This window comes from Herpailurus yagouaroundi, unplaced genomic scaffold (genome assembly GCF_014898765.1).
Source record: "Herpailurus yagouaroundi ecotype Mexico unplaced genomic scaffold, PumYag 100, whole genome shotgun sequence".
NCBI lineage: Eukaryota > Metazoa > Chordata > Mammalia > Carnivora > Felidae > Herpailurus > Herpailurus yagouaroundi.
In genome coordinates, this window is record NW_024412391.1 from 41,991,377 (window position 1) to 42,006,539 (window position 15,163).

Genomic DNA, 15,163 nt, shown 5'->3' on the forward strand with positions numbered 1-15,163 from the left:
ACTTGGCATCTACTTCGAAATTCATGAGGAGTCTAGCACAGTGCAAGCCAAACAGGAAGCATCATGAGGGGACAGGCATCCTGAGGCTTCTATCTTAGAGTGCAGGGAAGGGAGGAGGACAAAGAAATCAGAGGGAAGGAGAACACTCACACTCGAGCGCGTGTCAAGACAACATCAGCGTTCGTTAAAACACAGATTGCTGGGCCCTGTCTTCAAGTTTGTGATTCAGCCGGTCTGGGGTGGGCCAGGGAATCCGCACTTCTGAAAGTTCCCAGGTGATGCTGGAGCCACTGGCCCTGGGACCACAGTGGCGAATCACCGGGTTAGAAGCCCAGTCCTAGGTTTGGTCTGGGTTTGATTCAGACTCTGTCCCTCCTGCGCTGTTTGTCTCATTTCCTCTTGTAAAGTGAGAGGGGGTAACAATCCCCATGGGACTGCTGTGAGGACTATCACGGGTAAAACTCGAACCCAGTGCTCCGGGCACAGCAGGCACTCCGAGTGTGTTCCTTCTATTGCTTGCAATGAAAAGACGGACAAGAAGTAAATAAATGGGCAACGTCATTGAGGGAGGACCTTTTAAAATAGGGATGGTCTGAAACCATACCACCCACATTTTTCTGACGGCAAGGAGAGTCATGGTTACAGACCTGTTTTCAAACGTCTCACTGCTTGGCCAGCCGGGCCACACTCCCTGAGGAGATTAGGCTTGCCCAGGGCCAAGTGTGGCTTCACTTTCCTCAGCATTATTTCTCAGTTAACGTTTAACCAGGTGAGTAAATGCAAAGCTTGTCTGTAAAACCTTACTGGGGCACTCAGTGCTTTGTACCCGCTCTCCTTCTCGGATAACCCTGGCCACAACTGAACTCTTGCGGGACCTGACCTCTGAGTCACAAAGCAGGCACACTGGGCACCAGCTACTGAGGAGGCGAGACATCTACTTCCTGTTCGGGTGTGTAAGGTTGGCCCTACGAAATCCAGCACTTTGGCATAACCACTCTGCTGCAGTCTGGCCCGCCCCCCTCCCACCTCTCATCGAGTGACGTATCTTGGGTTCTTAACGGCTGTCACGGGTTAGGTAAGGGTAACAGAGCATGTGTTGTACCCCATGACGCTATCGGCGGTTCTGTTTTCCTAAAACAACTAATTACACAAGGTCGTCTCAAGTAATTGCATCAAGGAATACACACGTTCAAGTTTGACTCTCAGAAATAAAAATCACCCAGAGAGGGGCGCCTGGGTGGCTCAGTCGGTTAAGCGTCCGACTTCAGCTGAGGTCACGATCTCGTGGTCCGTGAGTTCGAGCCCCGCGTCGGGCTCTGGGCTGATGGCTCGGAGCCTGGAGCCTGCTTCCAATTTTGTGTCTCCCTCTCTCTCTGCCCCTCCCCTGTTCATGCTCTGTCTCTCTCTCTCAAAAATAAATAAATATTAAAAAAAAATTTTTTTTTTTAAAATATTAAAAAAAAAATCACCCGGAGAGATCAAGGGAGCTTCTCAAGAAATGCTACTTTATTATCAATCACTGTTTAATCTCCCCTTGACCTTCCTTGTTTGGTTTTAAGAAGAGACCTTCTGCCTTTGCCTCAATTTATGTTTCGGCATAGATACTGTTCTTTGATGGCTCTCTCCGGTCCAGCCCACCTGTCCTCTTGGCTCGGAGCCCCTGAGCCTCTGCATTCTGTAGCAGGAGTCCCTTATTCTCTGTTTGTGATATCACCTTGCAAATGACTAAATATTTATAGGTCCAAACATGCAGGGTCTGCATTACATTAGAAGCAGTTCAAAGTAGTCTAAAGAGAGTGACTTCTTTTTTGGAGGGTTATGTATTTTGGTAGATGGCAGTGCTTGTCAATAAGAACTTTAAAAAAAAAAAGGCCCAAATTTTTGGTTGTGTATTTAGAAAAAATAAAACTCACCTATCTAAAATTTTTTCTAACATTTTTTTTTAATATTTTATTTATTTTTGAGACAGAGCATGAGCAGGGGCAGGGCGGAGAGAGAGGGAGACACAGAATCTGAAAGAGGCTCCAGGCTCTGAGCCCTCAGCACAGAGCCCGATGCGGGGCTTGAAATCATCAACTGCGACCTGAGCTGAAGTCGGACGCTCAACCAACTGCACCACCCAGGCGCCCTTAACATTGGTTTTATTGAAAAGCTTTGCCCCTTTACTGCAGTAGGTCAGTCTATAACCAAAGCAAGTCAAACTCAAGATGGAATCATATCAAGAAAAGAGCCTGACTGCATTACAGAGTGAACTAAAAGCTCAGGAGAAATAAGGATGAAAAATGCCCTTTATTCTAGGTTGCGTCAATATGAAGGGGAAAAAAAGGAGACCAATGGAGAAAGTCTAGGATGAGAAGAACAGAAATATGTCTTACCAGGGAAGAAACAGCTTTCTGATCACTACACATTAAGCCAATTACAAGGTAATGGGATTGATTTTTGTTTGTGGCTTGCAGAATCAATCTCATTATGTTAGAGACGTACCTTGTCTAAATGTCTTGAGTCAGTAAGAGTTTTAATGTTCCCCCAAATGCACATATGTTTAAAAACATTTATTTTCAATGAGTAAAATAAGGGGGAGGATTGTAGAATAGTAGAAAACCTCCTGAGTTTACTTTAAATCAGATTCTAAATGGACTGAGTTAGTTGAGAATGACATGGTCAATCAATATGGCTTGTTAAGATTTTCCAGATACGACTAAGACAAGATAAATGCCTCAAGCTACAAGACTATAAGACTGTAAAGCCCAGGTATGGTGAATCAAAATTTTAAAAGCATAATGAGAAAGTGAAATGCTTTTGTAGACTGAAAAGAACAATTTTGACAAATAAAGGTACGAGAAAGTGAAATGGGCAGATATTTAGGGACACCCCAAACTAGAGAAAATGGGGCATTTAAAGTGATATTTACAAAGTGAATACAATTCACTAGCAGGTAAAATCAGGTGTTATCGCAATTTGAGCTTGGTCATTATCATCTATACTTGGCCGATCAAGGAAAAAAAGCTGGTTCTGGTCATGAATGCTAGAAACCTCAGTTCTACAATCCACTTTTGCATTAAAAAAAAAAAAAAAAACAAAAAACCAGGAAACTTTCCAAAATATATTATTCTACGGCAAGAGAGAGAGAAAGTAAAGCTGCACACAAGGGAGAACAATTTGAAGTAATAGTACGCAGTTTTATTTCCCTTTTTGGAAATTGCTTTTTATGATTCCCTACTCACGCCAGCAATTTCAAAAAGACAAATGACACCAAATCACTTAGTCACAAAAGAATTTCTACTTCTTGTATGTTCTTTAGGTAATTCTAGCAGAGCTTGACTTTCAATTAGTCATGCAAGTAAATCTTGACGTGTTGGCCTTTTGGAAAGGCCAAAAGAAATTTAGAATATTCCAGGAAAAAAAAAATATTAGTCTGTGTTTAAGTAAGAACCTTAACATCTGCCAAAAGTCCAAGTCACTACCCTAATAACAGCATTGGGTAAATCTGATATGCTATTAGTAATAGTTTAAGAATTCCAAATTCCTTATGTTAGTGGTCTCCATTTTTTCCCCATTTTACCATATATTTACTGATTGCCCACTGCAGTTTGGCGCTGGCTTCAATGCTAGGGAAGTCCACGCAATGAAGACCAATGAACTCTCTGGAGCATGTATTTTCCTGGAGGGAGATGTAGAAGTGACAAGCAGACAAGTACAAGAGAAAGTATATTAGATAGCGTATCAAGGGCTACAAACAAAATAAACAGGGTGATACGACCAAGGAGATCTGATGGTTGGGGCGGTCCCTTTTTTTTTTTTTTTTTTTTTTTAAACCACTCAGCCTGTGTCCTCTCCCTCTTACTCCCCCAAAGGAGGAGAAGAACAATCACCAGTGGCAATAAGCAGTTGCCGAAGCAACACCTAGAGCCACCTTCACGAAGCTCAGGAGAGAACACTGCGATGGAGAGGTGCTAATTTTCATGGGGTTCGGGGAAGGCTTCTGTTATTAGCTGAACTCTGATCTGAAACCTGGACATGCAGAGAACACTGGAAAATTCCAGGCAAAGGGCGGATCTGAAGATCCTGTAGTTGCAATGTTGTGGTTGGCTTGATGGAGGGGAGCAGAGGCTAGCCGGGAGGCAGGGCAGTGCGCTCCGAGGAGAATGGTATAGGCAGGGAGGTGACCCGTACAGGAGCCCCACCACTGCCCACAGGCATAGCAAGGAGTCCTGCTTTCATTTTAAGAGCGACGGGAAGCCGTTGAAGCTGTTCGATTTTATATTTAATAATTATGATCTGGGCTCCTGTTTGGTGAATGGAGAGAGAGAGAGAGAGAGAGAGAGAGAGAGAGAGAGAGAGATGAGGGTGGGAAGAGAGGAGTCTAGGTCTTGGAGGGGGAGAGGGGTCAGTTCTCTTTTGAATGTTAGACTACAGGTGGCCGATGGGACATCTCCTTGAGGAGGTCAAGCAGACAGATGGAACAAGGTGTTTGGGGCCCAGGGAGAAGCCTTAGTTAGAGGTACACGTTTGGGAGTCAACATTCACAGTTCCTTCCTGACCACCCAGGCACCTATTTGGTAATCAATGAACTGCTTTCAATATGGCCGATAGATAATGGTGGGAAAGGGCGAGAGAATTTTGCATACAAGAAGATGTTTGGAATCTCCTGGCAAGGAGCACTCAGGAAATGTTAGTAGAGGGCCAAGTGCGGTGGCTACTCGATAAATACGTATTCACAGCGATGAATCTCGAGAAAGCAGGGAACCATCATTTTCCCTTGCTGCTTACACCCTCTGTTCCTCATCCTCGGTATCTTTTCTCCTGGTGGTTTTGAATTCCTGATCCAGGCATCTTGCTTTGTTCTTGATCCCTGTCTTTTGGACTCTCCCATGCAGAGAACACGGTCATCGCTCCGACTCCGTCCCTAATGACCGCGTCCGAACCTCTTCTTCACAGGTTTCTGAATCTGCCTTGAATCGGGAACACTGAGTACTTATTATGTGCCAAGCCCTATTCTAGACACTTACCACATATATCCCGTTTATAGCACCCTGCCAAGTAGATATTGGCCCTTGGAGTAGAGTAGACCTTCATCTCCCTGAGGAAGTAAGTGCGTGACTCTAGTTAGTCAGAAAGTGGCACAGCACGAATCCAAAGCAAGGCCAGCTGACTCTGTAGCTGGGGTCCTCTGCCTGCATTCCCAAAGCTCCCTGGATTTTGCCTGCTGAATCCGGTGGTCCCCTCGACTCATCTAGGTCCCCAGCAAAGTCTGTTAGGGGGCTGGTATCTGTTGACGGCCAGCAAGCGTTCAAGTCACGCTGGCCTGTGTCTTTACCCTTGAGCAACAGTGTTCCGTATCTGCGTGACTACAGACCCCGCCGGTGCTCTCACGCGAGTCCTCATCGTATTCAGCGGGACGAACCTAACCTGAGAGGAGCCCCTGGCCCGGGAGGATACGAGCCATCAGAGAGACAAAAGAAACGGGGTACGCTGGAGTAACACAGCAGGGCAGGCTTGCCGGGGACATGGTGGCTGGGAGCAGACAGGCTGAAGACTAAGAAGGAGGGCGGCTGGACTGTATATAGAAGGAAAACGTGGCCTCTTAACAGCTGGCTAAGGGGTGAGGTGGCAAAGACAAAAAAATCGTAACTCACGGTTCAAAAGAAATAGCCCTTACGGCGTTAGGTAAATGTGCTAATAAAGCGTCAGTCTCTCTGGCCGCATACTCTAACTGAAGGCTTTCTGACTTCATTAGGCATGTCCCCTGAGCATGCAGGTGCGGCACGGGCCAAAGAGACATTTGCTCACACGCTGCCTGTAGCAGAGGCAGCGGTTTCACAGCATCCAAGAGGAGGCCGTGCCTTCACTTGAAGGAGGCCACGTCCCAGGACGCCAAGCAACGTGGGCAGGAACGATCTGCAGCTCCTGTCGCACCGGAGGACCAAGGGAGCTGAAGCCGCTCCAGTTGGCACTGTCCCTCCAAGCAGCACCTGCTCTGCCAGCAACACGCGACCCTTTACCGCCCGACACCTGGCTGGCTGCACGGGCCCCATGCTGCCTGCCGAGGAAATGGAGCTGATGAATATCCATTTCAGGCGAGGTTTCATGGTAGAAATGGGATGTGGAATTTCTAGAGGCAAGCAAGCTATGAGTCCAGCATCAACCAGGTAAGTTATTAATGAATTAAACTGACAAAGGTCGGGAGGTGAAAAGTTGGTTCAAAAGACAGACAGGAGGACAAAAAAAAAAAAAAAAAAAAGCCACGCATGCGCTATGTTCTTGAGTGACAGCAGACGGTGATGGCTTGTGGCACACAGCTCTGCTTTGCCAAGAGGTCTGTGGCATTGCCTCCCGACGCAAGTGCAACATTAAAGAGATTTGTGGATCCTTCAGACCCCACTGGACGTCTGAAGAGTTTCAGGTGAATCCTAGGAAGAGCTGTGAAGCTAATCTGAATCTACCCATCTCCACTGCTAACGTTCCACCTGGCTTAGAGGACAAATGACACGGCTCCAAAGATTTTGAGAAGCAAAGTGCGCTCCCTCTCACACATGCACACACACATGCACCCACACACGTGCGTACATATGCAGAGGCAAAATAGTAGATCTTTAATTACACACATCATGATTTTGTTCTCTTCTGATATGACATGCCAAGTATCAATAGCCAAGTTCTTTGCTGTCCCAACACCTAGATCAAAGTCAGAACACAGTGGGCTTTCCATATATATTTGTTGAATAAGTGAACAAATGAGCATTTACACTCTCTTTAGATTTTAAGTTCCGGTACGCAACTTTGCCTAGAGACGTCTTCTCAATACCCCTAGGAAAAGTCCTTAGTTGTGTTCTAATTTTACAAAGCATTCTTTTCATGGAGACGTATGAATCCCTCTAGCTCCCTGCACGGGCTATGATTTTTCTGCTGGAGAAATACTAAATGCAAAGTAGGACCGGAGGAATTTTTAATAGTTTGTGTCTTACTTGTCTCCCCACTCTATTCCAAGCATCTCATTAAATATTTTGTACTTACCCTATTCCTTTCTTATTCCTTATCTTATTCTCCTTTATCGTTGAACAACAAAAGGACAAAAGTCATCAGGGTTTATGACAGGACACAATCAGTTGATGAATTTCAGTATCCCACAGAAGTAAAATTTTATGTAGAAACATTCATTAACTAGTGATAAGTCAGCTCTGGGTGTGGATATCTACGGACCGAAGTCTTTGAGACAGGTTCAAAACCAGATCCCGTCAGTCTTGTAGCCGGAAAGCACTGATGTTCAAGGATGAATCTCAAGGGTGTTGGAATGGGAGCCTTTTCCTCCCAATAAGGCAGATGGGACACTTTAAGTGGCATCTGCTACTGTATATTTAATCTAAGTCGTAATATCAAAAATAAGCAAAGACCCATGGACCTTTGGGTGAAGGATATTAGTTTGACTATTACAGAAACTGGTGCCAGTATAAAACTAGGAAACAGAACCTTCGCCCTGCCTTTCAATCTTGCTGGCATCCCAGACGATAAGAGAAGTGAAGGAGGCCTGGGGATAGTTCTCTGGGCTGTGAGCATTTTTATGAGTTGATACATTTTTAAGCTTATCTCCAAGAATAAAAACAGTCACTTTTCTTGTAGGGATTTTTTTTTAACGTCAAGTAAATGTGACAGAGCATAAAGGCTTGTTAAATATGAGTGTTGAGGGGACCTAGATATTTATTTATTCTCTGTGTTTTCTCTGTTGGAAGCATTCCATAATAAAAAAATGATAAAAGAATCAAAACAGCAAGGAAAACACCAAAACACACGTCTTGGGGGTTTTAAAAATGGAGGCTTAATTTGCCTCTGCAATGGTTAAAAACACAAGACCTCTGATTTCAAATTAGTTTGTGAATATTTTTCAAATAACACCCGATTTCAAAATGTAGATTACTTAGGTGTTAAATTTGGTGACGCTTTAACAAACAGTAATGTAAATCAACTCCCAGGAAACCGGAAAGCCCTCCTATGTCAACATAGTGCTGACAATTCATCATATTTAACAAGGTGTGTTGGAAATAGCTGAGTACTGACCTCCCCAGGACAAATGATCCTCTTGGGACGAGGGGCCTCTTGCTGTAACTGATATACTGCCAAAAAAAAAAAAAAAAAGATAATTATAATTAGAAAACTACAACACATACCAAAATGTCTTCAAATAGTTCCACCTAAGTATATCTCAAGAACTGCAAATATTTCAAACAAAAAATAAAACAAAAAGGATACAGGCACATTTTTAGACTGAATAAAGTCAGATCATTTATATGGAAATGAGTTACCATGGATGTAAACTGGCAAAATTGATTTTTTTATTCTTTTACAAGGCCAATTTAGTTTCATAATTGTTACTGGCATTGTTCATTTTATGGCTTTCTTGGAAGGTAGGAGTAAAATTCTTCTGACTATTTTAAGAATGGAATTCTACTTTTGAGTATCTAAGCAGTAAGATCACATAATAGGATTCCTGAATTTCCATGATGTCTCCTCACACATCGGGGAAGGACTGGCATTAGCAGAGGAGTGTTATTCTCTGAAATGTCACAGATATGTACAAAGACACCACTGATTCTGTGAGTGGGTAAAACCCCAAGTCCTTTCTCTTTTCATGAGTGCCATTCTTGGCCCACCCATCACCAGGGCTTCTCATCTACATGACTAATTCCCACCCATTGTCATTTCTCTTTCTTGGGTCCCTCAATATCTTAAGAAATAGTAACCCTCTTATATCTTGCTTCAAAGACAGCCTTTCAGGCTTGGGTGTGGAGGAAAGCAGGTTTGTATATAAAAATAAAATTTATCAGCCTATTATCCATGATTTTTCTGATTACAGTGAGTGATTTTCTGCTGTTCAGCTAGTCTGGTTATTTTTCTTGGAAGGAAACTACCCCAGGTGCCTGGGCGGCTCAGTTAGTTAAGTATTAGACCCTTGATTTTGGCTCGGGTCATGATGTTGTGGCTCATTAGATCAAGTCCTGCATCGTCCTCTGCACCGACAGCTCAGAGATTGTTTGGGATTCTCTCTCTCTCTCTCTCTCCCTCTCTCTCTGCCCTTAACCGACTTGTGCACTCTCTCTTGCTCTCTCTCTCTCTCTCTCAAATAAACAAACATTAAAAAAAAAAAAGATAAAAGTAAAAAAGAAGGAAACTACCCTATGCAGGTACCTCTGAGCTCTACCTCTTTGAAAGCCAAGCTGATATTATCCTGAGAATTTTGCAAAAGGAAGAATTAATTTTAGACCATATAAATGTATGAAAAGTTACAATTCAGTCACGTAAACTATTTCTAGAAAATGTAGTAAGATAAGCAAAAATTTCTGATCTATTCTTAGGTCTAAAAATAAAAAAAGAAATTTTAACTGAGATGCAGATGGTCATGTGGAAACAGCGATGGAGATGATGGGATGTATTCTGTAATTATGGCTTCTCAATGCCTGCAGCTCAACGTGGTTATTTTCTTACCTAATTAAGTGTAGACTGCCCAGCTTTTGCACAAAGAAGAAACTATCTAACCCTCGTATAGATGTTTTTTTTGTTTTTTGTTTTTTTTCAACGTTTTTTTATTTATTTTTGGGACAGAGAGAGACAGAGCATGAACGGGGGAGGGGCAGAGAGAGAGGGAGACACAGAATCGGAAACAGGCTCCAGGCTCTGAGCCATCAGCCCAGAGCCTGACGCGGGGCTCGAACTCACGGACCGTGAGATCGTGACCTGGCTGAAGTCGGACGCTTAACCGACTACGCCACCCAGGCGCCCCTCGTATAGACGTTTTAACGTGCCACGTTGCCAAGCTGAGTTGCCCAGGCTAATGACAATGCCTGTGTCACTTAAGGACAACTGTACCCATGTATGGCAGATAGAGACAGAGAAGGCTTCTCATCAAAGAGAAAACACGAGGAAGAATTGGCCAAAGATACACAAATAATTGTGGACGTTCCACTGACCATCCCAGTAATGCCCATGCTCTCCTTAAATCATGGGAGAGGCTGCGTGGAATCCTTTATACCTCTTGAATCAGCCCCAATACCTACTACCTGGTTTCCAACAGTGCTGCTATTAATGAGTGTAACGGGACCCAAAAGGGCCAGTTCCTAAAATCACGGAGCATTAGACCCAAGGGGAATTGCAGAAGCCACATCCAGAGAATCCTGCCCTCTCCTCTCTTCTCATTGCCAATGCCTCTTGAAGCCAACAGTTATACGTGGCGGTACGGCTGGCTGCACACCATTTTTAATGCCTCGTTTGGAGGTGACAAAATGAAGTATACATGTTGTAAGACAGGAGCATTTGTTGCTAAGTGTGCCTTTGTAATCCATATCAGCAAATATTTGAACATCTGCTATAGGCCATATACCACAGTCACCATTATATGGAGGCTTTTATGATAAATGGAGAGAAAGGGAGAAGGGAAGGGAACCAGCATATCGAGTGCCTATCATGTGCCAGGGACAATATTTTATTGAAGCTTCAGGAGAAATCAGAAAAAAGAATGCTGCATTATTATCATTCTTATTTTTTAGATGAGGGAACAAGCACAGGACGGTTAAATATTTGCCCTGGGGCATCGGGCTATCCTTTTGAGTCCAGAGCCCTGCTTGTTTTTCTATGCCTCAGGGCCTTTGCACTTGCTATACCTTCCACCTGGCTTGCTCTTTCCCAAGCTACCCAAATGGCACCCTCTCTCCCTTCTCTTGAGTTTTAAAGATTTAAACTCAATCTTTAAAAAAAATTGTTTTAATGTTTATTTATTTTTGAGAGAGAGAGAGAGAGAGACAGGGTGTGAGCAGGGGAGGGGCAGAGAGGGAGGGAGACACAGAATCCGAAGCAGGCTCCAGGCTCCAAGCTGTCAGCACAGAGCCCGACGTGGGGTTCGAACTCACGTACCGTGAGATCGTGACCTGAGCCGAAGTTGGATGCTTAACTGAGCCACACAGGTGCCCCCACATAAAGCTAAATCTTAAAGGTCACGCTAAGGAGCATGGATGTTCTTCTGTCTGAAAGCGGGGTGACGGTTACATTTTTTGAGCAGGGAGAGAACATGATCTGGTCTGTTTCAGCATAATAAGGATAAGACTATCCAGAAGATACAAGTTGCCAAATTAGGGGCACCTACTATGTGCCAGACGCCTTATCTACATCTTCCCTTTTAATCTTCCCAACAAACTTCCAAGGTAACTATTACCCTTACTGAGAAAGTAGTGGAGATGCCAAGCTTTGAAGAAGCCCCAGGTCACACAGAGAATATGACAACATTGAGATTTAAAGCCCGATTTCCAGATCCCAAGGTTTGGGATTTTTCAGCCTCGCCAGTAGTTCCCTAAAGCAGGAGGTGGAGAGGGCCTGAGCACTGGCAATGCTCACTGACATTCTGGGGAAAGGCCCCCCCCCCCCCCAGTTTGTTTTTCTTTTATAAAAGCTCTTTGGAGACTCTAATACCCAGCCATGAGTGGGGCCACTGCCCTTTGCCTCACTGAAAGGAGGATCAGAGGAGGGGCCTCGGAGGCAGGGAATCCGGAGAGAACAGTATTTTGGTCCCACGTAAAGGAGATCGTGAAAATGTGCGTTAAGACAACCCTCTGGTGGAAAGTCAGACAAGGAGGTAAATGGATTGCAGAGGAGAACTGACAGTGCTTAATGATACACTGAATGCAGGGAAGGACCTTGAAACCATGAGAGATTGAGACGCCATTAACACTCACAGAGGATACAGGTGAAGGAACATTCTAGACAGGGTAAAGTCGGTCGCTGTGCCCTCTAAGGACCCTTTGAGGTTTAGTAAAGAGCAATGCGATAGTTCACCAATCTCAAAACCAGGAGCAGTCTGAGCCAGGGGCGACTTTGAGGGAGTCCCTGCAAACCCTCAAGCCAGGAACCGCCGGGTCTTTTTCCTGGTCCCCGGGCAGCACACATCACTGACCGATCGCTGTTTCTCAGTGAGCAGGTCTCAGGAACCGATCTGTTCGGTGCTGTTCCAAGCAACAAAAGTTGGCAAATAGGCACAGAAGCCTGTTTCCCATCTGGATAATGTGTCTCTATAAAGATAATGAGATGGGGACCAACAGCAATGGTAGCCCTATAAAAAAATGGGCCCTAAATCCTATCTTAGCTTCGAGCAAGGGTTTCAGGCGCTCGTTTTCAAGGTTAGCTACAACCAAACAACCATCCGTGAAGAAAAAAACCTCTGAGGCATATTTAACACAAACTGGAACATGTCACATCATCTGAAAGTGTCACTTCTTGGATCTTTTTTGTTGTTGTTCAACAAACACATTTCACAAGCAAAACACGATAACGTATGTCGCTTCTTGGGCGGTTCCGTGGGCTAGGAGGTGATACGATGGAACTTGCTGCTATAGCAATGTTCCAAATATGTTCTAGGCACTCCCCAGCCCTGGGCACTCTACAGGACCTGAGAGAATTCTTCGCACTAGAACCAGCTGTTTGGCAGGGGGCATGGCCACTGGGGTCCATGGAAGTGGAGAAGAGGAGTCCTTGCTTCCCAAGCAACGTGAAGCACATCGAGAAATCCAGGACTCACTGAAAGAATGTTTTACTTTTTCTTCAATAAGAAAAGTGGGCTCATTCTCTAACAGTAATCACCCCACTTGTAGGGGATGCCAAGGGAAGGCCTGTGGCCTGGGTGACACTGAAGCCCTGTCCACACCCATTGGCTCCTTACAGACCCTGCAGGAATGGCCTCTTAACAGCTTCTTCTTTATTGAGAGGGCAGGAAGACCCAGGAGGCCAAGCCAGCCATTTGCTTGTGACATTGAGCCAGGGCCACCCTGCTCACCGCCCATGTCCTTCCCATTCTTCATGGGAAAAACTCATGGGTGCGAGTGAGAAAACAACAGGTGCTTTAGAGGTCGTCTTGGCTGAACCTCACCTCCAACCTGCCTCACTGGCAGAATGTCCAGACTTAATGTGGACCGAGCTCTATTCTTGTCTAATGGCACAGTGAGAAACCCGGGGATGAGGCTATGTAGCCTCATGATGAGAGGGTCTCAGGTGTAAGTGTGAACAAGAAAAAAACGACGGGGTATGATAAATTGCAGATTTCCCCCACCAACTCTTCTGATTCAGAAATCTGGGGGTTCGGGCTGAGGATCTGTTATTCTAAATATTCTCCCCCGGCAATTCCGATGCAGGGGGTCAGGGGGTCAGGGTTTTGAGGTTCTCAACTCCTCTTCAGGAAAACAGGCACAAGCTGTGACTGCTTGACCTACTGCCCGCGAGGGTCTCCTGGGAGAGCTGTCGGCACCAGAATCTGCTGTCTAATTGGCACTTGGCCTCTTAGAAAAGAAAGTCTCTCAGAGTATACTCAGGGAGATGGACTTGTGAACTTGTCTGCTTAGGGCATACAGTTCATGTGGCTCCGGCTTAAAGTTTAGAACGTGGCTTCGTTGTTATTTTTTTAAGTGCACTTAAAGGTAGCTTTTTTTTTTTTTTTTTACGAAAATGGAAACCAACGCTTTCTTGATGACTTCGCCAATGCTTTGTTTTGGGGTCTGATTGTGAATATCAAGGACTAGCTGCAGACACATGATACTTTGGGACAAGATTATTCTTGTCCCAAGACAAGCCCAGTTAAGTGGTAGCATTAGGTTCCGAGAAAGGGAGGGGAGCGGAGAATTCAGGTAGTTAAGGAAAATCATGTGACATCATGATTCTGACTCAAAACCCAGGCTGATCGATTCCGCTGGCCTCACAACTCGAAGCACAGTGTTTGGCTTAAAGCAAAGACTTAATACGTATTGGCTGAATGAGTGACACATGAATGAATGCACAATCTACTTTAAATAAAATATGGAGGGAGCTGATTTCTAAGGTTCCTATTCCTTTAAATTTCTAAGCCAGACATTTGTGGTTGCCTTCCCCACATCCATTTCCATCTCCTCCATTCTAACAGTCCTCCAAATTTTCCAGTTATGTGGATTACAGAGGGTTGGTCCCTGACTGGTTCAGGTCAGCAGCATATTCAACTCTTTGACCGTAATGATGGAGTTGAGAATGGGTAACGCAGGTCGGTCAGGGCTGAGACTCGGTTCTAAGTCTTTGCTAGAGGTATCCGGAAAGTAAACTGTCTGCCTGCTGCTCTTGAATAAGGGAGGTAGTCCTGGTGCTGTTGGTAGCTATCTGGGATCACAAAGGGAGAGCCTCCTAATAGTGATGCCCAACCTGAAAAGCAGAGCCAAGGAAGGAAGAGATACACAACTGCCTATGTCGCTTGAGCTGCTGGAATAAGTCCCTGGACCTTTTGCTTAAGTCACTGAATGTGATGGAGTGGAATATTCTGTTACCTCCATCCAAGAGCATCGCAATTAGCATTAAAACTTAGAAATCGGGGCACCTGGGTGGCTCAGTCAGTTGACCATCTGACTTCAGCTCAGGTCATGGTCTCACGGTTCATGGGTTCGAGCCCCGCATCGGGCTCTGGGCTGATAGCTCAGAGCCTGGAGCCTGCTTCGGAGTCTGTGTCTCCCTCTCTCTCCGCCCCTCCCCTGCTTGTGCGCACTCTCCTTCTCAAAAATAAATCAACATTTAAAAAAAAAAACCTTAGAAATCACTTTTTAAAGTGTGTTATTATCAGGTAAGCTAATTTTCTTTTAGGCATAATGTCATAATAGGGACTAATGCCTCATGATAAGAATCTGATACCAAGTAAGTCAAAATTAATGTCCAGTAGTCAGCAATAAAAGACATACCTATAGGGCGCCTGGGTGGTGCAGTCGGTTAAGCGTCCGACTTCAGCCAGGTCACGATCTCACAGTCCGTGAGTTCGAGTCCCGCATCAGGTTCTGGGCTGATGGCTCAGAGCCTGGAGCCTGTTTCCGATTCTGTGTCTCCCTCTCTCTCTGCCCCTCCCCCGTTCATGCTCTGTCTCTCTCTGTCCCAAAAATAAATAAAAACGTTGAAAAAAAAATTTAAAAAAAAAACATACCTATATACTTCTACACCAATTAAAAATCACATTTTTAGAACCAAGTCCTATAATATGGCAAAAATGTACTGCCTTCAGTAAATAGAGGAGCAACTTAAAAGTACCAAAAGTCACTAGAGTTAAAAAAAAAAAAAAGTGTGCGTGATGGGCAAATGTGCATTCCATAAATGCTATGCTAATGAGCTTGACATCAATACCTAAAATTAT

The 15,163-nt window shown here is 44.6% G+C and overlaps 1 protein-coding gene and 1 pseudogene across 1 annotated transcript in view; both read right to left on the bottom strand.

Moving 5' to 3' along the window:
- The window catches only part of CHN2 (chimerin 2), a 301,731-nt gene that overhangs the window by 130,179 nt on the left and 156,389 nt on the right, over positions 1–15,163 (bottom strand). Inside the window, exon 3 of the mRNA XM_040472363.1 lies at positions 8,053–8,108. Within this exon, the coding sequence (XP_040328297.1) occupies positions 8,053–8,108 (56 nt within the window). The remainder of the gene's footprint in view (positions 1–8,052; positions 8,109–15,163) is intronic.
- On the bottom strand, positions 3,820–3,941 carry LOC121029033 (uncharacterized; annotated as a pseudogene).